This window comes from Heteronotia binoei, chromosome 4, assembly GCF_032191835.1.
Source record: "Heteronotia binoei isolate CCM8104 ecotype False Entrance Well chromosome 4, APGP_CSIRO_Hbin_v1, whole genome shotgun sequence".
In the NCBI taxonomy this organism is placed as follows: Eukaryota; Metazoa; Chordata; class Lepidosauria; order Squamata; family Gekkonidae; genus Heteronotia; species Heteronotia binoei.
Window position 1 is genome coordinate 179,352,860 of NC_083226.1, and position 25,075 is coordinate 179,377,934.

General features: G+C 48.4%; 1 protein-coding gene across 16 annotated transcripts in view; it reads left to right on the forward strand.

Annotated features, from left to right (window-relative positions):
- The window catches only part of CELF4 (CUGBP Elav-like family member 4), a 1,320,822-nt gene that overhangs the window by 1,140,055 nt on the left and 155,692 nt on the right, over window positions 1-25,075 (forward strand). For 8 of the 16 annotated variants that reach the window (XR_009555289.1, XM_060236227.1, XM_060236234.1 and 5 more), the window contains exons 4-5: window positions 802-930; window positions 16,619-16,698. Coding sequence is in view for 15 of the 16 variants with exons in the window: in XM_060236227.1 (XP_060092210.1) it covers window positions 802-930; window positions 16,619-16,698 (209 nt within the window). In the remaining variant the exon portion in view is untranslated. The remainder of the gene's footprint in view (window positions 1-801; window positions 931-16,618; window positions 16,699-25,075) is intronic. The other 8 variants (XM_060236230.1, XM_060236238.1, XM_060236231.1 and 5 more) reach the window with 2 other exon arrangements.

Below are 25,075 nucleotides of genomic sequence, written 5' to 3' on the forward strand. Positions count from 1 at the left end.
CTCAGGGGAAGGCCTCGGCCTCTCTGCCCTGTTGTTGACTCTCCATAGGAACTGATTGGCCACTTTGTGAGACAGGAGGCTGGACTAGATGGACCTTTGTTGGTCTAATCCAGCAGGGCTGTTCTGAGGTTCTTTTCAGGGAAAGGCCTTGGCCTCTCTGCCCTTTTGTTGACTCTCCAGAGGAGCTGATTGGCCACTTTGTGAGACAAGAGGCTGGACTAGATGGACCTTCGTTGGTCTAATCCAGCAGGGCTGTTCTGAGGTTCTTCTCAGGGGAAGGCCTTGGCCTCTCTGCCTTTTTGTTGACTCTCCAGAGGAACTGATTGGCCACTTTGTGAGACAAGAGGCTGGACTAGATGGACCACTGGTCTGATCCAGCTGAACTCTTCTTCTGGTCTTCCCAGGGGAAGACCTTGGCCTCTGTGCCCTGTTGTTGGCCATCCAGAGGAACTGGTTGGCCACTGTGTGAGACAGGACTAGATGGACCAGTGGTCTGACCCAGCAAGGCTCTTCTTGTGTTCTTAGGTTCTTAAAACATGCCTGAGTCCCGTCTCCCCACTTTGGAAACCAGACTTCCTTACAAGGGACCGTGTCCATGCTACCGAAGGGTAGGAAAGCTGAAATTGCTTTGCGGCTGCTTCTCGGACCACCGATTTATTCGGGGGCCCCCCCTTTTGTCATCCACAGTCCCTGGAGACGTTGCCCTCCCAAAACTTGCCCTGGCAGATGCTGCTCTACTGAGTCTGTTCTGCTTTCCCATTCCTTCTGAAATATGGTAAGCATCTCTTTATTTTGTTCCAGAAGACAGAAAACTCTTTGTGGGCATGCTCAACAAACAGCAGTCAGAAGACGACGTGCGCAGGTTATTTGAGGCCTTCGGGAACATCGAGGAATGCACGATCCTTCGGGGCCCAGATGGCAACAGCAAAGGTAAGCCCGGCAGGTAGGGATGCCAGCCTCCAGGTGGGACCTGGAGATCTCCCTCAGGGCTCTTTTTTCTAGCAGGAGCTCCTCTGCATATTAGGCCACGCCCCTGTGATGCAGCCAATCCTCCAAGAGCTTAGAGGGTTCTTAGTACAGGGCCTACTGTAAGCTCCAGGAGGATTGGCTACATCGGGGGGGGGGGGGCGTGGCCTAATACGCAGAGGAGCTCCTGCTAGAAAAAGAGCCCTGAATTTGATCTCCGGACTACAGAGATCAGTTCCCCGGGAGAAAAATGGCCGCTTTGGAGGGTAGACTGGATGGCATTGCACCCCAATGAAGTCCCTCCCTTCCTCAACCTCCACCTTCTCCAGGTTCCACCCCCAAAAACCTCCAGGTATTTCTCTGCCCCAAGGTGGCACCTGTATCCCATGTTAGTTGTAATGTCTGGTTTGAGTCAGTCTGCTTATCGCGGTCTGGGAAAATCCTGGAGATTTGAGTCTAGAGAAGGTAGGCTTTTGGGAGCACAGGGACCTCAGTGGGGTACAGTGCCACACAGTCCGCAACCTTGTTCCTGGCTCCGCCCCCAATGTCTCCTGGCTCCACCCCCAAAGTCCCCAGATATTTCTTGAATTGGACTTGGCAACCCCACCACCCTCCAAAGCAGCTATTTTCTCCAAGGGGACTGATCTCTACCCAGAGGCCAGCACCCTATGCAGAACTCATCATTCAGTATTCAAACTACCATGAAAAATCTTAAGCAGTATGATCTTTAGCTAACCAGGTGTCTAATCCAGAGAACTGTCTCTTGAATAGTCAATGGAAGTGTAGACCAGGTTGCTCTCTCTGACTTGGGAAATTCCTAGAAATTTGGGGGGGTGGAGCCTGGGTGGGAGTGGTTTGGGGACAGGAGAGACCTCAGCACAGGTACAATGCCATAGACTCCACCCTCCAAACCTGCCGCTGTCTCCAGGGGAACTGATCTCTGTGGCTTGGAGATCAGTTCTAGTGCCTGACTCTCTTCCAACTCCACTTGGAGGTTGACAACTCTACGGATGGGCTATAGTCCGCACGAAGCCATGCGAAGCCACGGCCAGCCGCGGCGCGACGAAAAGCAAAGTCCCTGAGTGTGCCCCAGCCGACCCGTCCCTCTGAGAGACTTTATCCGTACCTTTTGTGCAATAGAAAGAAATGTGCAGTAGGAACTACGTTTTTGTCCCGTGCGCCATGTAGGATAGACATGCATGACCGACCCAGGCCTGGTTGCTTGCTACCATTCTAGCGGTGCAAGTTCTAGATTAGGATCTGTTTGGCTCGGGTTCAAATTACGGTTTCCATTCCCCAGGCTGTGGCGGGGAATTCCGCACTTTGGTGGACTTTTGCCTGCCGCGGGGTTTTGTGTAAATAAAAGACACCATCAGTTTTCAATGACAAAAGCAATATAATGTGAAGGTGCTGGAAATCTATCAGATATGTCTTGAACCTTATTGGTCTTCTATGAATATATTGTAAAGATTGGGTTCCAGAGAAAAATAAGCTTCCAAACTAAAGAAAGATGGATGAAACGTCTTGATATCGAGAACAGACGTCTTTGGAAGGGCTACCTTTAGCTCCATGAACTAAATACCGGAATATAGATATTCCTTTGTGATTGGAAAGTCTATTGAACTGCTTTTGAACTGATTTGTGGGGATATCCTTTTGAAGCATGTTTTTGTTCATTTGAAGTTCTGCGTGCAAGCCTGGTCAGAACACCACTGGCCTTCACATTACATTGCTTTGTCATTTAAAATGCATGGTGTCTCTTAGCGGGGTTTTTTTATTCAAACATTTGTACACTAAGATCCTATAGTTTTGCTGCCACAGGATCTTGGGTAAAACTCTATTATTTGAGGGCAATTTTCCCATGGAGTTTTGTCCTCGAACCACTCCCGGAAGTCTCCCTCCCACCCCCCACCGGCACATCGTGGAGACCTGGCAACTCTAGTACAAATCCCCATCCGTGCCATGGAAAAGGGGATTGGATAAGCAGATGGAGCAGAGGTCCATCAGTGGCTATTAGCCACAGCGTATCGTTGGAATTCTCTGGGGCAGTGATGCTCTGTATTCTGGGTGCTTGGAGGGTGGCACAGTGGGAGGGCTTCTAGTGTCCTGGCCCCACTGGTGGACCTTCTGATGGCACCTGGTTTGTTTGGATTTTTTGGCCACTGTGTGACACAGAGTGTTGGACTGAATGGGCCATTGGCCTGATCCATCATGGCTTCTCTTATGTTCTTATGTCTGGGGCAGTGATGCTCTGTATTCTTGGTGCTGGGGGGGGGGCACAGTGGGAGGGCTTCTAGTGTCTTGACCCCACTGGTGGACCTCCTGATGGCACCTGGGATTTTTTGGCCACTGTGTGACACAGAGTGTTGGACTGGATGGGCCACTGGCCTGATCCAACATGGTTTCTGTTAGGTTCTTATTTTGGGGCAGTGATACTCTGTATTCTGGGTGTTTGGAGGGGGGCACAGTGGGAGGACTTCTAGTGTCCTGGCCTCACTGGTGGACCTCCTGATGGCATTTGGTTTTTGTGGCCACTGTGTGACACAGAGCGTTGGACTGGATGGGCCATTGGCCTGATCCAGCATGGCTTCTCTTATGTTCTTATGTGACACAGAGCGTTGGACTGGATGGGCCACTGGCCTGATCCAACATGGCTTCTCTTATGTTCTTATGTGACACAGAGTGTTGGACTGGATGGGCCATTGGCCTGATCCAGCATGGCTTCTCTTATGTTCTTATGTGACACAGAGTGTTGGACTGGATGGGCCATTGGCCTGATCCAGCATGGCTTCTCTTATGTTCTTATGTGACACAGAGCGTTGGACTGGATGGGCCATTGGCCTGATCCAGCATGGCTTCTCTTATGTTCTTATGTGACACAGAGCGTTGGACTGGATGGGCCATTGGCCTGATCCAGCATGGCTTCTCTTATGTTCTTAAGTTTGTTGGGTGACCTTGGCCCAGTCGAACTTTCTCAGCCTAACGTACCTCACAGAATTGTTGTGCAGTTAAAATGGAGGCGAGACAGTGATGGCAAACATTTTGGGACCCTACTGGGTGAGGTACAAAGGAAGTAAATATACAGTAACTATAATAACTGTAGTTGAAGGCGGAGTGCAGACAAAAGGCAGGCTGGTTAATGATTTCGAAGGAGAGAAGGAAGCAGGGGAAACAGAAGCTATGGGGGCTGCCAGAGGGAGAGAAATGGCGTGGGAAGGGATTACAGAAGAAACAATGAGCTCCCGGCAAGTTCTTGGTATTGAGTTAAATGTAAAAATCATTTGCCTTGGAAAGGCAGAAACTTTTTTACGGTATCTCAAATTCTCCACATTTCCCTGCGAAGGGAAAATGCAAACAAATTTCAAAGATAATCATAGTCCGGCGATCACAAGAGAAAGAAATTTCACTTACAAAAATCGAAGAGCATCATACATGGCATAGTCATGTAGGTACATTGAACAGATTAACTGCAAAAAGGTTGAGAGGTCTGCAAGTATAGACAGCTTCAAAGGGGGATTGGATAAACCTATGGAGCAGAGGTCCATCAGTGGCTATTAGCCACAGCGTATGGATGGAACTCTGTCTGGGGCAGTGATGCTCTGTATTCTTGGTGTTTGGGGGGGCAGAGTGGGAGGGCTTCTAGCCCCACTGGTGGACCTCCTGATGGCACTTGGGTTTTTTGACCACTGTGTGACACAGTGTTGGACTGGATGGGCCATTGGTCTGATCCAACATGGCTTCTCTTATGTTCTTATGTGACACAGAGTGTTGGACTGGATGTGCCATTGGCCCAATCCAACGTGGCTTCTCTTATGTGACACAGAGTGTTGGACTGGATGTGCCATTGGCCCGATCCAACATGGCTTCTCTTATGTTCTTGTGAATAAACAATTTTATTAGTAACATATGGTAGTAGAACTATAACTACAACTTATAAAAAGCTTAATATATATTAAGAAAAAAACCATCATTCTACCCCACATCTTACTTTCTCCCACCCCTCCCCCAATTACTTGACCCCCGCCAGTGTTATTTTCTTTAAAAAAACAGATATTAAAGGTACCCTTAACTATCAAGAAAAAAAACGAAACAAAAAAGAAACATAGGGAAGAAGAACCCCCTTCAAGAGTTATATTGTTATCTTAAAAATCTTAATCCTCAAAAATTGTCCAATGTCCTTTTATTTTCCACTCTTTCTCTATATATCTTCTGAATTTCTTCCACTCTTGGTTAAAAAGTTCTAAATCACAGTCTCTTAATTTTCTTGTTAATTTGTCCATTTCACTCCATGACATAACTTTCATAATCCAGTCCCATTTTTCTGGTATTTTTTCTTGCTTCCACAACTGCGCATACAATGTCCTAGCAGCTGAGAGCAAGTACCATATTAATGTTCTATCTTCTTTTGGAAATTTTTCCATTTGTAATCCCAGCAGAAAAGTCTCTGCCTCTTTATTGAATTCATATCCCAGGATCTTAGATATCTCTTGTTGAATCATTTGCCAAAACATTTTAGCTCTTTCACAAGTCCACCACATATGGTAGAAAGAACCTTCATGCTTTTTACATTTCCAGCACCTATCTGGCATCTTATTGTTCATCTTTGCTAATTTTTTTGGAGTCATATACCATCTATACATCATCTTAAAACAGTTCTCTTTAATACTATGACATGTTGCGAGTTTCATGGAATTTTTCCACAGATATTCCCAAGATTCCATCTTTATTTCTTTATTTACATTAATTGCCCATTTTATCATTTGAGATTTCACTACTTCATCTTCTGTAGCCCATTGTAAAAGTAATTTGTACACTTTTGAAATTAATTTCTCATTATCTCCAAGCAGAACTCTTTCCATTTCTGTTTGTTCTTTCCTTATTCCTTCAGCTTTGATATCATTCTCCATCAAACTTTTTATTTGTTGCATTTGAAACCAATCATATTTATAGTTTAGTTCTTCTGCAGTTTTCAATTCTATTTTCCCGCTTTGTATTTTTAGTAACTGGTTGTATGATAGTTGTTTTTCCTTGACTGTTTTGGCCGTTAACTTTATCACTTCAGCCGGCACTATCCATAAAGGTCTCCTCTCATCACCATATTTCTTGTACTTTATCCACACATTTAATAAGCTACTCCTTATATAATGGTGAGAGAAAAGACCGTCCATCTTCTTTTTTTCATAGTACAAATATGCATGCCAGCCGAATTTTTTTCCATGGCCTTCTAACATTAGAAGTTTTTTATTTAATAACGTTATCCATTCTTTTAACCATACTAAACAAATTGCTTCATGATACAGTTTCAAATCTGGTAATTGGAATCCACCTCTCTCTTTCGCATCTATCAGGACTTTCATTTTAATTCTAGGTTTCCTCCCGGCCCACACGAATTCCGAAATTTTTCTAGCTTCTCTTATGTTCTTATGTGACTCAGACTGTTGGACTGGATGGGCCACTGGCCTGATCCAGCAGGGCTTCTCTTATGTTCTTATGTGACACAGAGTGTTGAACTGGATGGGCCACTGACCTGATCCAACATGGCTTTTCTTATGTTCTTATGTGACTCAGATTGTTGGACTGGATGGGCCACTGGCCTGATCCAACATGGCTTCTCTTATGTTCTTATGTGACACAGAGTGTTGGACTGGATGGGCCATTGGCCTGATCCAACATTGCTTCCCTTATGTTCTTATGTGATTCAGATTGTTGGACTGGATGGGCCGCTGGCCTGATCCAACAGAGCTTCTCTTATGTTGTTATGTGACACAGAGTGTTGGACTGGAGAGGCCACTGGCCTGATCCAACAGGGCTTCCCTTATGTTCTTATGTGACACAGAGTGTTGGACTGGATGGGCCACTGGCCTGATCCAACAGGGCTTCTCTTATGTTCTTATGTGATGCAGAGTGTTGGACTGGATGGGCCATTGGCCTGATCCAACAGGGCTTCTCTTATGTAACACAGAGTGTTGGAAAGGATGGGCCACTGGCCTGATCCAACATTGCTTCTCTTATGTTCTTAATTTTATTGGGTGACCTTGGCTCAGTCGAACTTTATCAGCCTAACCTACCTCACAGGATTGTTGTGAAGTTAAAATGGAGGCGGGAAGGTGGTGTCAGAAACATTATTATTATTATTGTTATTATTAAGTCTAGTGTCCAGATCACTTGAAGTGCTGGTGCCGCTTTACTCTGCTCTGGTAAGACCTCACCTGGAGTCTTGTGTTCAGTTTTGGGCACCACATTTTAAGGATCTAGACAAGCTGGAACGGGTCCAGAGGAGGGCGACAAAGATGGTGAGGGGTCTGGAGACCAAGTCCTATGAAGGAAAGGTTGAAGGAGCTGGGGATGTTTAGCCTGGAGTTGAGACAGCTGAGAGGTGATAGGATCACCATCTTCAATTCCTTGAAGGGCTGTTATATAGAGGATGGTGCTGAATTGTTTTCTGTGACCTCAGAAAGTTGGACCAAAACCAATGGGTTGAAATTAAATCAAAAGAGTTTCCAGCTCAACATTAGGAAGAACTTTCTGACTTCCTGACCTCAGTGGAACAGGCTTCCTCGGGAGGTGGTGGGCTGTCCTTCCTTGGAGGTTTTAAACAGAGGCTAGATGGCCATCTGACAGAAATGAAGATCCTGTGAATTTAGGGGGAGGTGTTTGTGAGTTTCCTGCATTGTGCAGTGGGTTGAACTAGATGACCCTTGAGGTCACTTCCAACTCTATGATATTGGATGATGATATTGGATTTATATCCTACCATATACTCTGAATCTCAGAATCTCAGAGTGGTCACAATCTCCTTTACCTCCCCCCCCCACACACACACATAGCAGGCATCCTGTGAGGTGGGGCTGAGAGATCTCTCACAGAAGCCACCCTTTTAAGGACAGTTCTGCAAGAGCTATGACTGACCCAAGGCCATTCCAGCAGGTTCAAGTGGAGAAGTGGGGAATCAAACCCAGTTCTCTTAGATAAGAGTCAGCACACTATGCCAAACTGGCTATCAGGGGGCGTGGCCTAATATGTAAAGGAGTTCCTACTACCAAAAAAAGCCCCAGCTCTCTGGAAAGAGCTCCCCAACCAAAGGCGATGAGTTCCATCCCAAACAGAACCTCTTCCATTCAGTTTGGATGGGAAAGCCATCTTTCACCTGGCATTAAATATTGATCCGCTTGTATTATATCATCACCTGCGAGTAGCCGCAGATGATCCCAAGCCTGCTGAGGCAGTTCATATGTCACCGGCTATTTTGACAGGTGGCGACGTGAACAGACATCATTTCTGTAACGCAGCAGAGCGAAATCTTCATCACCGTAATGGATGAGAGGAGAAAGTTGCACGAAAGGCGGTCTGGGTGACCTGAGTTTGAGCCACGGAGGATGTGAAAAACGCAGCAGAAAAATTGGACGCGTGATGTTTAGGAACAGTTTCATCCGACAGATAGAAGAAGAAGATATTGGATTTATACCCCACCCTACAGTCTGAATCTCAGAATCTCAGAGTGGCCTACAATCTCCTTTCCCTTCCTCCCCCACAACAGAAACCCTGTGAGGTGGGTGGGGCTGAGAGAGCTCTCCCAGCAGCTGCCCTTTCAAGGACAGAGACTCAGAGCGGCTTACAATCTCCTTTCCCTTCCTCCCCCACAACAGACACCCTGTGAGGTGGGTGGGGCTGAGAGAGCTCTCCCAGCAGCTGCCCTTTCAAGGACAGAGACTCAGAGCGGCTTACAATTTCCTATGTCTTCTCCCCCCACAACAGACACCCTGTGAGGTGGACAGGGCTGAGAGGGCTCTCCCAGCAGCTGCGCTTTCAAGGACAGAGACTCAGAGCGACTTACAATCTCCTATATCTTCTCCCCCCACAACAGACACCCTGTGAGGTGGGCGGGGCTGATAGGGCACTCACAACAGCTGCCCTTTTAAGGACAATTCTGCGAGAGCTATGGCTGACCTACTGGTCCACACGGGGCCGACGGGGGGAACCTCCCCCAACATTGCCGGCATGATGATGTCACCCGCGAGTAACATCATCGTGCCAGTGATGTTATGCACTGACTGCTCTGGGCGTTTCTAGGAAAACTCTATGGTTTTCGCAGATGCTCTAGCAATTTGGGAGGGAAAACTCTATGGTACAATAGGTACCATAGAGTTTTTCCCTCCCAAAATGCTAGAGGGTCCAGGAAAAGCGTAGAGTTTTCCTGGAAACCGTAGCGTTTTCCCAGAAACCCCTAGAGCAGCTGTTGCACGACGTCGCCGGTGCGATGATGTCACTTGCGGGTGACGTCATCACAACCCACACACGAAGTGCACATGAAACAAGTCCCTCGCCGGAGGCTTTGGGGGACTTGGCAACCGTAGTGGCAGAGCTCATTAGCACAACTCATTTGATAACTCATTTGCATATGTCACACGCCCCTGACATCACTGGGAGTTGTAATAAATTCTATCAGCTCAGCCAGTTTGGTTTAGTGGTGAAGTGTGCGGACTCTTATCTGGGAGAACCGGGTTTGATTCCCCACTCCTCCACTGCTGGAATGGCCTTGGGTCAGCCATAGCTCTCAAAGGAGTTGTCCTTGAAAGGGCAGCTGCTGTGAGAGCCCACTCCAGCCCCACCCACCTCACAGGGTGTCTGTTGTGGGGGAGGAAGGTAAAGGAGATTTTGAGCTGCTCTGAGACTCTTCGGAGTGGAGGGCGGGATATAAATCCAATATCTTCATCTACCTCACAGGGTGTCTGTTGTGGGGGAGGAAGGGAAAGGAGATTGTGAGCCGCTCTGAGACTCTTCGGAGTGGAGGGCGGGATATAAATCCAATATCTTCATCTACCTCACAGGGTGTCTGTTTTGGGGGAGGAAGGGAAAGGAGATTGTGAGCCGCTCTGAGACTCTTCGGAGTGGAGGGCGGGATATAAATCCAATATCTTCATCTACCTCACAGGGTGTCTGTTTTGGGGGAGGAAGGGAAAGGAGATTGTGAGCCGCTCTGAGACTCTTCGGAGTGGAGGGCGGGATATAAATCCAATATCTTCATCTACCTCACAGGGTGTCTGTTTTGGGGGAGGAAGGGAAAGGAGATTGTGAGCCGCTCTGAGACTCTTCGGAGTGGAGGGCGGGATATAAATCCAGTATCTTCATCTACCTCACAGGGTGACTGTTGTGGGGGAGGAAGGTAAAGGAGATTGTGAGCCGCTCTGAGACTCTTCGGAGTGGAGGGCGGGATATAAATCCAATATCTTCATCTACCTCACAGGGTGTCTGTTGTTGGGGAGGAAGGGAAAGGAGATTGTGAGCCGTTCTGAGACTCATCGGAGTGGAGGGCGGGATATAAATCCAATATCTTCATCTACCTCACAGGGTGTCTGTTGTGCGGGGGGAGGAAGGTAAAGGAGATTGTGAGCCGCTCTGAGACTCTTCGGAGTGGAGGGCGGGATATAAATCCAATATCTTCATCTACCTCACAGGGTGTCTGTTGTGGGGGAAGAAGGTAAAGGAGATTGTGAGCCGCTCTGAGACTCTTAGGAGTGGAGGGTGGGATATAAATCCAATATCATCATCATCATCATCTACCTTAAAATGGGGAGGGTGGGATATAAATCTAATAATGAATGAATGAATGAATGAATGGCTTCTTGAATTATAATTGTCATAATAAAACCTTATGCCCATCATATTTTTAAAATTACTTTCTTCTATGTGGCCACAGTGGCAGGATGAAGATTTCCATCTGTCTGCTGTATGTGTTTTCGTTATTTACCCATTTTTGGTGGGGGGAAATATTAGAAAGTTTGTCAAATCTTAGAATTTAGCAAAATTCTCACAGGAGAGTTGAACAATGGAGCCCAGAAGCAAGTATTGCTGCAGGGAGGGAGGGTAAGAAAGAAAGAAAGCACAATAAAATCCAGAGATTCCAGGGTTCTGCTCCTGTGAGCTCCTACCCAAAATGAGACCTGGGTGTAGTTATTCAGAAGAGTAGCATGATTTATCCAGAAGAGAAGCATGACTAGAGAGCCAATTTGGTGTAGTGGTGAAGTGTGCGGACTGTTACCTGGGAGAACCGGGTTTGATTCCCCACTCCTCCACTTGCACCTGCTGGAATGGCCTTGGGTCAGCCATAGCTCTGGCAGAGGTTGTCCTTGAAAGGGCAGCTGCTGGGAGAGCCCTCTCCAGCCCCACCCACCTCACAGGGTGTCTGTTGTGGGGGGAGAAGATATAGGAGATTATAAGCTGCTCTGAGTCTCTGATTCAGGGAGAAGGGCAGGGTATAAATCTGCAGTTCTTCTGCTTTCTTTTTATTGGACCAATGCTCCCATATTACTTTCTCAGTCATGGTACCTCACAGTTGTTAAACAGTGGTGTTTGTTTTGCTTTCAATCTGTGCCGAGTACCAATCAGAGATTTTTTTGTAGCTGGAACTCCCATGCATATTAGGCCGCACCCCCCTGATGTAGCCAATCCTCCTGGAGCTTACAGCAGGCCCTGTGAGAAGAGCCCTGTAAGGAATTCTAGCAGGACCTCCTTTGCATATTAGGCCGCACCCCCCTGATGTAGCCAATCCTCCTGGAGCTTACAGTAGGCCCTGTATGAAGAGCCCTGTAAGGAATTCTAGCAGGACCTCCTTTGCATATTAGGCCACACCCCCCTGATGTAGCCAATCCTCCTGGAGCTTACAGTAGGCCCTGTATGAAGAGCCCTGTAAGGAATTCTAGCAGGACCTCCTTTGCATATTAGGCCGCACCCCCCTGATGTAGCCAATCCTCCTGGAGCTTACAGTAGGCCCTGTATGAAGAGCCCTGTAAGGAATTCTAGCAGGACCTCCTTTGCCTATTAGGCCGCACCCCCCTGATGTAGCCAATCCTCCTGGAGCTTACAGCAGGCCCTGTGAGAAGAGCCCTGTAAGGAATTCTAGCAGGACCTCCTTTGCATATTAAACCGCACCCCCATGATGTAGCCAATCCTCATTGAACTCCAAAGGGAGTTCTGGCCTTCACGTTTAAAGGGACGGCACACCTTTTCAATGCCTTCCTTCCACAGGAAATAATGAACGATAGGGGCACCTTCTTTTGGGGCTCATAGAATTGGACCCCCTGGTCCAATCTTTTTGAAACTTGGGGGGTATTTTGGGGAGTGGCACCAGATGCTATACTGAGAATTTGGTGCCTCTACCCCAAAAAACAGCCCCCCCAGAGCCCCAGGTACCCACAGAGCAATTCTCCATTATTTTCTATGGGAATAAATCCCCATAGGGAATAACAGAGTTGCCAGCAGACATTTCCCTCCCTCCCCCCGCTTTCTGATGACCCTGAAGCGGGAGGAGGGTCTCCAAATTGGGGGATTCCCTGCCCCCACCTGGGGATTGGGAACCCTAGATGTCCACCATCTCAACTGAAGGCCTGGTGGAAGAGGTCTGTTTTGCAGAACTAGAGCAGGCCCCACAGAGCCTGAATCTCTAAGGGGAGCTCATTCCACCAGGCAGGGACCTGGGTAGAAAAGGGCCTGGGCCTAGTTGAGGCCAGTTGGATGTCTCTTGGTCAGGGACCACCAGGAGGGGCTGAGTAGCTGTTTTTATAGATCTTTGGGACTTAGGGTTGCCAAGTCCAATTCAAGAAATATCTGGGGACTTTGGGGGCGGAGCCAGGGGCATGGGTGTGACAAGCAGAATTGAACTCCAAAGGGAGTTCTGGCCATCACATTTAAAGGGACGGCACACCTTTTAAAATGCCTTCCTTCCATAGGAAATAATGAAGGATAGGGGCACCTTCTTTTGGGGCTCGTAGAATTGGACCCCCTGGTCCAATCCTTTTGAAACTTGGGGGGGTATTTTGGGAAGAGGCACTAGATGCTATACTGAAAATTCGGCACCTCTACCTTAAAAAACAACCCCCCCCCAGAGCCCCCGATACCCGTGGATCAATTCCCCATCATTCCTTATGGGAATTGTTCATGGAGGTGCATGATGGCTTTGGGGGCGGGGCTTCCCCTGCCGGCCAGCTGGCTGGGGGAGGGGGGAAGCCTGTAAAACCGGGGGATCCCCCGCTGGGACCTGGGGATTGGGAAGCCTATTGGGACTTATATGGGGTGATGTGGTCCCAGAGGTATGCTGATTTGTAGCCATAGAGGGCTTTGAAGGCCTTGAATTGGGCCAAGAACTAGATTGAGGGCACGTGTCGATGAAGCAAGATGGAAGTGATATGGTCCTTACGACCTGCTCCAATTAGGGTTGCCAACTTCCAGGCAGGACTTAGAGATCTCCTGAAACTACAATTCATATCCAGACTGCAATGATTGGTTCCCCTGGAGAAAATCACTGTTTTGGAGGGTGGACGCTATGGCAGTCCCCAAAGCCCAGCCTCCCAAGTTCCACCCACAAAATCTCCAGGGATTTCCCAAACAAGAGCTAGCAACCCTTGCTCCAGTCAACGTCATCTACAACCATGATAAGGGTTGCCAAGTCCCCCATGGGGGGGGGCATCATCGCGCCGGCCACTCTAGAAGATTCCAGGAAAACTCTATGGTTTTCCCAGATGCTCTAGCAATTTGGGAGGGAAAAACTCTATGGTACAATAGGTACCATAGAGTTTTCCCTCCCAAATTGCTAGAGCGTCCGGGGAAACCATAGAGTTTTCCTGGCAGCTCCTAGAGTGGGCAGCACATGATGTCGCCGGCACAATGACATCACTACGAGTGATGTCATTCCACCGGCAACATCGGGGGACGATCTCCCCTGCCTGTCAAGTCGGCAGATTCAATAACGAGTCTTCGTTAAAACAAAGTATCTAATTTATTGATATCATGGTTCTCGACTACAGTAAGATTGAAAGACTAAAGATCATACAGTAGAATGCAATCATATAAGGTACACTTCAAAGGGATTCTTGAGGGAGGGGTACTATGCAGGGCACATTCACACATTGATGTTACAATTTATTTCTCAGGCCTGGTTTGGCCTTGAGCGTCTCTTGGCTCCAACCTCCCCCGATGCCAAGCCTGAGAAGGCACGATAAAATTGTTCACATATTCCCATTTCAAAGCAATGCTACATAACAAAGGAAAGGAGGGGGGTGAGGAGAGTTCAAGCTAGCAGCAGTGGAATACAGTATGGCTTTACCCAGGATGCTTTTCTCCTGAACCAAGAATTGAGTGCAGGCCTGACGAAAGTTAAGAGCAGACTTGACACTGCCGGCCCAATGTGGGCCGGTGGTTTGAGAACCAACAGGGAGAAGAAGAAGAAGACTGCAGATTTATACTCCGCCCTTCTCTCTGAATCAGAGACTCAGAGCGGCTTACAATCTCCTATATCTTCTCCCCCCCACAACAGACACCCTGTGAGGTGGGTGGGGCTGAGAGAGCTCTCCCAGCAGCTGCCCTTTCAAGGACAACTCCTACAAGAGCTATGGCTGACCCAAGGCCATTCCAGCAGGTGCAAAGGGAGGCGTGGGGAATCAAACCCGGTTCTCTGCGAGAAGAGTCAGCGCACTTCACCACTACACCAAACTGGAGGACGAAACCGTGCCCTGCCCAGGAACTTGATGGGAGTTACATCTTTTTAAAGCGAATTCATTTCTGATTCATAGAAATCTGACGGGATTGGATGTTGTCTAAACAAGAGAGCAAGTGGCAGAAGGAAGTTTGGAAAGCAGTTTGGTAAAACACACCCCAAACCAGCCTGCTTCGGCGGGGAGGGCGGGATATAAATAAAATATTATTATTATTATTATATTATTATTATTTTGTAGAAAAAGAGGAGGCGGAGCTCATTAGCACAACTAATTTGCATAATTCATTTGCATATGGCAAACCCCTCTGACATCATCGGAAGGTGCAGTAGATTAGGTCACCTCAGCATCTACCTTGAAATGCTTTTTGAATGAGAATGGTCATAATGAAACCTTCCTCCCATCATACTTTTTAAATGACTTTCTCCTATGCGGCCGCAGTGGCATGAGGAAGAGTTCCATCTGTCAGCTTGATATGTTTTGGTTCGTTCCCCTTTTCTGTGGGGGAAAATATTTGAAAGTTTGTCGGATCTTGGAGTTCAGCAACATTCCCTCAGGGGATGTGAACAATGGAGCCCAGAACCAAGTTTTTCTTTTTCTTTTTTTGGGGGGGTGGGCGGGGGGGAGGGTGGTATGAAAGAAAGAGCACAAGAAAATTGAGAGGCTCCACTCCTGTGAGCTCCCGCCCAAAATGAGGCCAGTCCCAAACACAATGGAGTATGAATCCTGGGTTGCCAATCCCCAGGTGGAGCAGGAAAACAGGGAAAACCCTCCGCAGAAAACCAACCTCCGAGTTAGAAATAAATAGCAATTTTCATTGGTTACATAGATAACTGAAACTTGATCATACAAAATATTCCATAAGTTTATGAAAGTGCATAAGGAACACCAAACCACACCCAAGGTCCTTTCAGAGACAAGTCAATGTCCAATCCTTTTCAATAATTGAGCATACATATGAATATATGGAACTGCCTTATACTGAATCAGACCCTTGGTCCATCAAAGGCAGTATTGTCTACTCAGACTGGCAGCGGCTCTCCAGGGTCTCAAGCTGAGGTTTTTCACACCTATTTGCCTGGACCCATTTTTTGGAGATGCCGGGGATTGAACCTGGGACCTTCTGCTTACCAAGCAGATGCTCTACCACTGAGCCACCATGTACTTAATACCATAAACAAGCTCTAGACGGAGATCCACCCTCCGGAGAATATTATTTCAGTGAAGCAGTCTTCAAAGGAGAGCCTTGCTCCGATGATTTCTTCTTCTGTACAACACGGCAGAGTAACTAAACGCGACGCAGCAGCGCTTTATCCGACGTTGCGCTTAACGCTTCTACGGGCTTGCCCTGCCTTCTGCCCCATTCCCCCCGTCTCTGATCAGTCCCTGTCATTGGAAATCAGACCTGCCTGTCATCTTGAGACTGTCACTGTTGGTCCCTCGGTGGCTGGAAATACCCACTTTTCAGCTTTGCTAAGAGCTAATTCAACTTTGCTACGAGTGCCCCAGAGGTTCCGAACCGGGCAGAAAGTTCAGAGACTTCCTGGTCCGAACATGTGACTTTCGAATCGAACTGTTCGAACCTCGAAGAAGTTAAAGTCCGGGCCAGATTTTAGTTAAAGTCCGGGCCAGCCCCTCCCACCTCACAGGGTGTCTGTTGTGGGGGGAGAAGATATAGGAGATTGTAAGCCGCTCTGAGTCTCTGTCCTTGAAAGGGCAGCTGCTGTGAGGGCCCTCTCAGCCCCACCCACCTCACAGGGTGTCTGTTGTGGGGGGAGAAGATATAGGAGATTGTAAGCCGCTCTGAGTCTCTGATTCAGAGAGAAGGGCGGGGTATAAATCTGCAATTCTTCTTCTTCTTCTAGTTCGGATTCAGGTCTGTGCCCATCCCGAATTATATCTTATGGAAGGAAGGCATTTAAAAAGGTGTCCGGTCCCTTTAAATGTGATGGCCAGAACTCCCTTTGGAGTTCAATTATGCTTGTCACACCCTGGCTCCGTCCCCAATGTCTCCTGGCTCCACCCCCAAAATCTCCTGACTCCACCCCCAAAGTCCCCAGATATTTCTTAAATTGGACTCGGTAATCCAATATGAATCCTTCCTCCCCCACTCGACTTGAAGCCTATTCTTATTGTGTTCTCTCTGTGTGTCTTTTTCCCCTGCAGGTTGTGCATTTGTGAAATATTCCTCGCACGCGGAAGCCCAGGCGGCCATCAACGCCTTGCACGGGAGCCAGACAATGCCGGTGAGTCCTGAGTTTTTGCTTGTTTATCTCTTGATGCTCTCGGAGCGTGAGTCCGTCCAGCCTGGCGTTTTCTCCTCCAACGTGAAAGCCGAGGGGAGTCTTGGCACAGCGGAATTCTACCATCTGGCTGCTCGAGGAATAAGCTCACACAGAGGCTGGTTACTTAGAAAAGAAACAGAAGGGTTTTATTTTATCAGAGAGCTCCATATTAACAGGAAGGGCAGAATCAAACCTTCTAGCAATCTTATCTAAGAAGGGATAGGGATAGAACTGCGGCTCAGGAGTCACACGTGGCTCTTTCACACATATTGTGTGGCCCTCAAAGCCCCCAACGTCTGGTCAGCTGGCTTGGAGAAGGTATTTTTCCCTTTAAACCTCTTCCAGTTTGGTGTAGAGGTTAAGTGTGCGGACTCTTACCTGGGAGAACCGGGTTTGATTCCCCACTCCTCCACTTGCACCTGCTGGAATGCCCTTGAGTCAGCCATAGCTCTCATAAAAGTTGTCTTTGAAAGTGCAGCTGCCAGGACAGCCTTCTCAGCCCCACCCACCTCACAGGGTGTCTGTTGTGGGGGAGGAAGATAAAGGAGTTTGTGAGCCGCTCTGAGACTCTGAAATTCAGAGTGGAGGGCGGGTTATAAATCCAATATCTTCTTCTTCTTCCCCAAGCCAAGTTGGCCAGCAGCTTAGAGAATGCACTCAAAGTGTAAGTTGCTTTCTTTCCACCTCCCCATCTATTTCCTCCCTCCCTCTCTCCCTTCCTCCCTTGCAGCTCTCAAAGTCTGATGTTTGTGGCTCTCAAACATCTGACATTTATCCTTTTTTGTGTTTGTGGTTATATATATTTTATTGAAAGTTTGGAAGAGTGGGGCAAGGACATAGAAAAGTGGGAAGGGAAAAGAGGTAAAATTAAAATAGAATCAGCATCACTTTTTCCCCGCATCATTAAACTACATAATAGTGCTCTTAGTCTTAACAAGTTTATAGCCTATAATATGCTACTATAAATATATGCTACTATAATATGCTACTATAAATATATGCTACTATAATATGCTACTATAAATTCAACCATATCAAAGTGAGGAATACACTTTGCAACAGGCAATATACAAAATCGAGCTCATACATTAAGCCAGGGGTGGCCAACGGTAGCTCTCCAGATGTTTTTTACCTACAACGCCCATCAGCCCCAGCCATTGGCCATGCTGGCTGGGGCTGATGGGAGTTGTAGGCAAAAAACATCTGGAGAGCTGCCGTTGGCCACCCCTGCATTCAGCCGTTCGTAAAAAGGTTTCCAAAGATTTTCTCCGTTTTTTAGTAGCCTGCCCTTAAGACGAAGCACAAGTATGTCCATTTCTGCTGTCTCTAGTATTCTGTCGATCAAATCTTGTTTCTCTGGCGCTTCATGATGTTTCCAGCGTTGTGCTATCAAAAGTCTTCCTGCCGTTATAACAGGGGTGGGGAACCTCTGTCCTGAGGGCTGTATATGGCCCTCGAGGTCACTTGATGTGGCCCTCGGGGATTGCTGGGCTGAACTGAGCCATGTGGCAGCCTCCATGAGGCCTGGCTGGCCAGCGAGGATCATGGGGCCCAGCCTCACTGTGCAGGAACCTCTCCAGGGCCAGGCAGGGATCACAGGGCCCAGATGTACTGTGCGGCAGCCTCCCTGGGGCCTGGCTGGCTGGCCAGAATTGCTGCAGGGGCTGGAAATGTTACTGCCACAGTTCAGTTTGCTCTTGATTATCCCAGATGCTGTGGCCTAATGTGTGACCTAATATGCTAAGATTAGGAAATGTGGTCTAATATGCTACTGAGTTCCTGCTGGGCTTTTTCTTTGGAGAGCGAGTTTGGTGTAGTGGTTAAGTGTGCCGACTCTTATCTGGGAGAACCGGGTTTGATTCCACACTCCTCCACTTGCACCTGCTAGCATGGCCTTGGGTATGGCAGAGGTTGTACTTGAAAGCGCAGCTGCTGTGAGAGCCCTCTCCAGCCCCACCCACCTCACAGGGTGTCTGTTGTGGGAGAGGAAGGTAAAGGAGACTGTGAGCCACTCTGAGTGGAGGGCGGGATATAAATCCAATATCTTCATCTACCTCACAAGGTGTCTGTTGTGGGGGAGGAAGGTAAAGGAGATTGTGAGTCGCTCTGAGACTCTTTGGAGTGGAGGGCGGGATATAAATCCAATATCTTCATCTACCTTACAGGGTGTCTGTTGTGGGGGAGGAAGGGAAAGGAGATTGTGAGCCCCTCTGAGACTCTTCGGAGTGGAGGGCGGGATATAAATCCAATATCTTCATCTACCTCACAGGGTGTCTGTTATGGGGGAGGAAGGGAAAGGAGATTGTGAGCCGCTCTGAGACTCTTCGGAGTGAAGGGCGGGATATAAATCCAATATCTTCATCTACCTCACAGGGTGTCTGTTGTGGGGGAGGAAGGGAAAGGAGATTGTGAGCCCCTCTGAGACTCTTCGGAGTGGAGGGCGGGATATAAATCCAATATCTTCATCTACCTCACAGGGTGTCTGTTGTGGGGGAGGAAGGGAAAGGAGATTTTGAGCCACTCTGAGACTTTTCAGAGTGGAGGGCGGGATATAAATCCAATATCTTCATCTACCTCACAGAGTGTCTGTTATGGGGGAGGAAGGGAAAGGAGATTGTGAGCCGCTCTGAGACTCTTCGGAGTGAAGGGCGGGATATAAATCCAATATCTTCATCTACCTCACAGGGTGTCTGTTGTGGGGGAAGAAGGTAAAGGAGATTGTGAGCCGCTCTGAGACTCTTCGGAGTGGAGGGCGGGATATAAATCCAATATCTTCATCTACCTCACATAGTGTCTGTTATGGGGGAGGAAGGGAAAGGAGATTGTGAGCCGCTCTGAGACTCTTCGGAGTGAAGGGCGGGATATAAATCCAATATCTTCATCTACCTCACAGGGTGTCTGTTGTGGGGGAGGAAGGGAAAGGAGATTGTGAGCCGCTCTGAGACTCTTCGGAGTGGAGGGCGGGATATAAATCCAATATCTTCATCTACCTCACAGGGTGTCTGTTGTGGGGGAGGAAGGGAAAGGAGATTGTGAGCCGCTCTGAGACTCTTCGGAGTGGAGGGCAGGATATAAATTCAATATCTTCTTCTTCTACAAAAAAGTCCTGGACCTATGCATTTGCCTAGGGCGATGGGCCGGGTGTGTGTGTGTGTGCGCCAGATTAGGCTCTCCCCACATGACTTCAAATAGAAAAACAAGAAGAGAAAGAAAAACAAAAGCAGTTACATGTAAAAGTTTAGCACAGCACCTGATCAGCAACAAGAAGGGCAAATAAAAGGTGGATTTAAACGCATCCTCTCGTCCCTGGTGTAACCTTGGTCTACCTTGTGAATTACTTACTCGGTCTGACTGCCTGGGGTCCTTCTCCTCTTGAGTAGGCCTCTCCCACAGTCAGGAGCCCACAGACTCACAACCTCCCTCTTGGTGGGCCAGCTGCGAACTGGCCTTTTCCCGTCTAACTCAAATAAAAAGAACAAAAGAGCTTCCTGCCCCTCTAGGAGGCTTTCCCCTAGAGTTGCTGGTTTAACTCCAGAAGGGAGGGGAGGGGAAGTGAAGGGAAGGCTAGGCCGCACAGCCTGCCTCGTAGTTTCATGTTCCCCTCCAACCAAGCACCAACATTAACCAAGGTGGCGTTTCTCCACAGCATCGTACCCCTTGGAAGTCCCTCCCCACCCAAACCCAGCCCTACTCAGGCTCTGCCCCCAAAACCTCCAGGTATTTCCCAACCTGCAGCCAGCAATCCTATGCCAATGCTGCCTCGAAGCTAGGGTTGCCAAGTCAAATTCAAGAAATATCTGGGGACTTTGGGGGTGGAGCCAGGAGACTTTGGGGGTGGAGCCAGGAGACATTGGGGGCGGAGCCAGGAACAAGGGTGTGACAAGCAGGAATTGAACTCCAAGAGAGTTCTGCCCATCACATTTAAAGGGACAGCACGCCTTTTTAAATGTCTTCCTTCCATAGGAAATAATGAAGAATAGGGGCATCTTCTTTTGGGGCTCATAGAATTGGACCCCCTGGTTCAATCGTTTTGAAACTTGGGGGGTACTTTGGGGAGAGGCACTAGATATGATACTGAAAATCTGGTGCCTCTACCTCAAAAAACAGCTCCCCCAGAGCGCCCGAAACCTCCAGATCAATTCCCCATTATATCCTATGAGAATCAATCTCCACACAGAGAATAATGAAGTGCTCAGCAGACGTTTCCCTCCCCCCCCCCCTTTCTGGAGACTCTGAAGCGAGGGACTGGCCTCTCTACTCATGAGTTGCTACCAGCTTCTTCACAGCAACACAGACAGCCCATCCCAAGAGGAAGCCTTTCAATCGGAGACTGAAGCCTCCGGAGGTGCAAAGGTACATGGTCCTCTGGGGGTGGGGCTTCCCCCTGCCGGCCAGCTGACTGGGGGCAGGAAGGAGCCTGGGAAAGCGGAAGAACCCCCGCTGGGACCTGGGGATTGGCAAGCCTACTCTAAGCTGTGGAGCCTTGTGAGCAAAAATTCTGCTTTGTGAGCTGCTGGCATTAAAACTGTGAGCGAGCCATTTGGCTACCGCATCGATTAGTTTGTTCTGGGGCCATTCTTCTCGAGCCGAGACAAAAATGTGTGAGCCGGAAGCTACAAAAAAACTGTGAGCTAGCTCACGCTAAGTCGCCTTAGAGAGAACAGTGAACCCTCCCTTTCCAGGCAGGAGGCATGTCGTTGCATTCTAAACCATTTGGAACATCTCGGTTGTCTTCAAGGGCAGCCCCTTGTAGAGCTCCTTGCAGTAGTCAAGCCTAGAAGTTCCATGGGCATGAAGCAGCAGAACGAGATTCAAAGCATCCAGCAGGGTAAGAGTCCACATATGTAAGAACCGTGGGCCTCGCGGTCTTAGGATATGTACAATACACGCTACAGCTTCAGAGGGTACGCAGACGTTTATCGCCACGTGTGCGGTCCCTGTCTGTAGTGTTCGCAGTGCATCACTTTGATTGACAGATGCGATGTCCTTGCAAAAAAGATACTATTTGGGCAAAAACACTTCCCAATCCCGTGCTTTGAATAGATAAACAAGGCCACACAAGACGGTGAGGAAAAGTCTCTTAAAATCAAGAGGCTAAAGCATCATCTTTCTTAAGAGAGGAATAAGAAGTCAGGGCTTGGGGGTGGGGGGGGGGGAGAGATGATTAAGGGGAGACAAGGTAGAGGTGCTGAATATTATGGATGATGTGACAGGAGTGATGAGAGAAAAATGATTCACTCTCGCAAACCCCAGAGAATCTTCCCGTGTAACTGATTGGCAGAAAGTCTAAGGCAGACAAAGGAAGCGCTTGTTCGCAAAATGTATCATTAACTTTCGGGACTCGGTTCGTGTAATAAGTGCAGCCTGTAACCCCAGAGACCCAGCCTGGTTCAGGGTTTTGAAGGGAGGGGATTGTATTGGGACCGGAATGAACTCTTTCCAGATCTGGAATTCACTGCCACGGGAGCTGGCAGCGGCTACAAGCACAGCCAGCTTCAAGAGGGGGTTGGAGAAACATCTGGAGCAGAGGCCCATCAGTGGCTGTTAGTCACAGCGTATTATTGGAACTCTTTGTCTGGGGCAAGTGATGCTCTGTATCCTTGGTGCTGGAAGGCGGGCAACAGTGGGAGGGCTTCTAGTGTCCTGGCCCCACTGGTGGACCTCCTGATGGCACTTGGGTTTTTTGGCCACTGAGCGTACAGAGTGTTGGACTGGAGGGGCCATTGGCCTGATCCAACATGGCTTCTCTTATGTTCTTATGTGACACAGAGTGTTGGACTGGAGGGGCCATTGGCCTAATCCAGCAGGGCTTCTCTTATGTTCTTATGTGATACAGAGTGTTGGACTGGATGGGCCATTGGCCTGATCCAACATGGCTTCTCTTATGTTCTTACGTGACACAGAGAGTTGGACTGGATGGGCCATTGGCCTGATCCAACAGGGCTTCTCTAATGTTCTTACGTGACACAGTGTTGGACTTGATGGGCCATTGGCCTGATCCAACATGGCTTCTCTAATGTTCTTATGTGACACAGAGTGTTGGACTGCATGGGCTATTGGCCTGATCCAACAGGGCTTCTCTAATGTTCTTACGTGACACAGAGTGTTGGACTGGATTGGCCATTGGCCTGATCCAACAGGGCTTCTCTTATGTTCTTATGTGACACAGAGTGTTGGACTGGATGGGCCATTCGCCTGATCCAACATGGCTTCTCTTATGTTCTTCGGTGACACAGAGGGTTGGACTGGATGGGCCATTGGCCTGATCCAACATGGCTTCTCTTATGTGACACAGAGTGTTGGATTGGATGGGCCATTGGCCTGATCCAACAGGGCTTCTCTTATGTTCTTATGTGACACAGAGTGTTGGACTGGATGGGCCATTCGCCTGATCCAACATGGTTCCTCTTATGTCCTTATTTTCTTATCTTTAGTCTGAATTGGTCAAACACACATGGAGTCAGGAAGTGGGATCCTGTTCACAGGCCTTACTTCTAACTGATGAACATCCATCAGACTCTCAGGATTAAAGATGCTCAGATCGGTACATATCTTTTGCGTTTTTCCTTCTTGTTTTCTTTGTTAGGTTTTCGAATTAAGGTTAGAAAGATAAAAACATAAGAGAAGCCATGTTGGATTAGTCCAACATTCTATGTCACACAGTGGCCAAAATTCAGGGGCCATCAGGAGGCCCACCAGTGGGGCCAGAACTCCAGAAGCCCTCTCACTGTTGCCCCCCCCCCAAAAAACACCATGAAGACAGAGCATCACTTCCCCAGACATAAGAACCTAAGAGAAGCCATGTTGGAACAGACCATTGGCCCATCCAGTCCAACATTCTGTCACACAGTGGCTGAAAAAAAAATCATCAGACTTGCGGGATGAAGGCTGCTCAGATTTGTACATATCTTGTGTGGTTTTCCTTTGTTAGGTTTTCTAATTAAGGTTAAGAACATATAAACATAACAGAATCCTTGTTGGATTACGCCAATGGCCCATCCAGTCCGACATTCTGTGTCACATAAGAACATAAGAGAAGCCATGTTGGATCAGGCCAGTGGCCCATCCAGTCCAACACTCGGTATCACACAAGGGCCAAAACCCCAGGTGCCATCAGGAGGTCCACCAGCACGGCTTGAACTCCAGAAGCCCTCCCACTGTTGCCCCTCAAGCACCAAGAATACAGAGCATCACTGCCGCAGACATAAGAACATAAGAGAAGCCATGCTGGATCAGGCCAGTGGCCCATCCAGTCCAACACTCTGTGTCACATAAGAACATAAGAGAAGCCCTGTTGGATCAGGCCAATGGCCCATCCAGTCCAACACTCTGTGTCACACAGTGGCCAAAAAAACAGGTGCCATCAGGAGGTCCACCAGCAGGGTTACTTTGACAACCGTTTTACATCTGCTTTATGCTATGTTTGAAGGCTAACTTTCCAGTGCCAAATGAGGTACAATTTGCCCCTTTTCCTGCTCTGATCCAGTTACTATTCTTATTCAAACCAATGAGTCACCTCAGCCGCTGCCTCAGGGAAGCCCATCTGTGCCACCCTGAAATTCAGTGGAGAAACTATGAAATGCAATAACAATCACACACACACACACAACCCTTATGACAAAACAAATAATGATCAGACAGGGGGCTATATGACTCACAGAGGTCATTGGCAGGATGTGGAGTATCCAGGGAAAAGAGGGAAAGCAATAGAGAACTTTGAGCTGAAGGGAGAACATGAGAACATAAGAGTATCAGAAGAGCCCTGCTGGATCAGGCCAGTGAGGGTCCATCTAGTCCAGCCTCGTGTCTCACACAGGAGCCAACCAGTTCCTCTGGAGGGCCAACAACAGGGCAGAGAGGCCGAGGCCTTCCCCTGAGAAGAACATCAGAAGAACCCTGCTGGATCAGGCCAGTGAGGGTCCATCTAGTCCAGCCTCCTGCCTCACACAGGGGCCAACCAGTTCCTCTGGAGGGCCAACAACAGGGCAGAGAGGCTGAGGCCTTCATAAGAACGTCAGAAGGGTCTGCTAGATCAAACCAGTGAGGATCCATCTAATCCACCATCCTGTCTCACACAATGGCCAACAAGTTCCTCTGGAGGGCCAACAACAGGGCATAGAGGCTTTCCCTTGATAAGAACATCAGAAGAGCCCTGCTGGATCAGACCAGTGGTCCATCTAAGAATCTCACACAGTGGCCAACCAGATCCTCTGGCGGTCCAACAACAGTGCAGGAAAAAATGAGGCCTCCATAAGAAATGCCCTGCTGGATTAGACCAATAGTCCATCTAGTTCAGCATCCTGTCTCACACAGCAGCCCACCAGCTCCTCTGGGCACC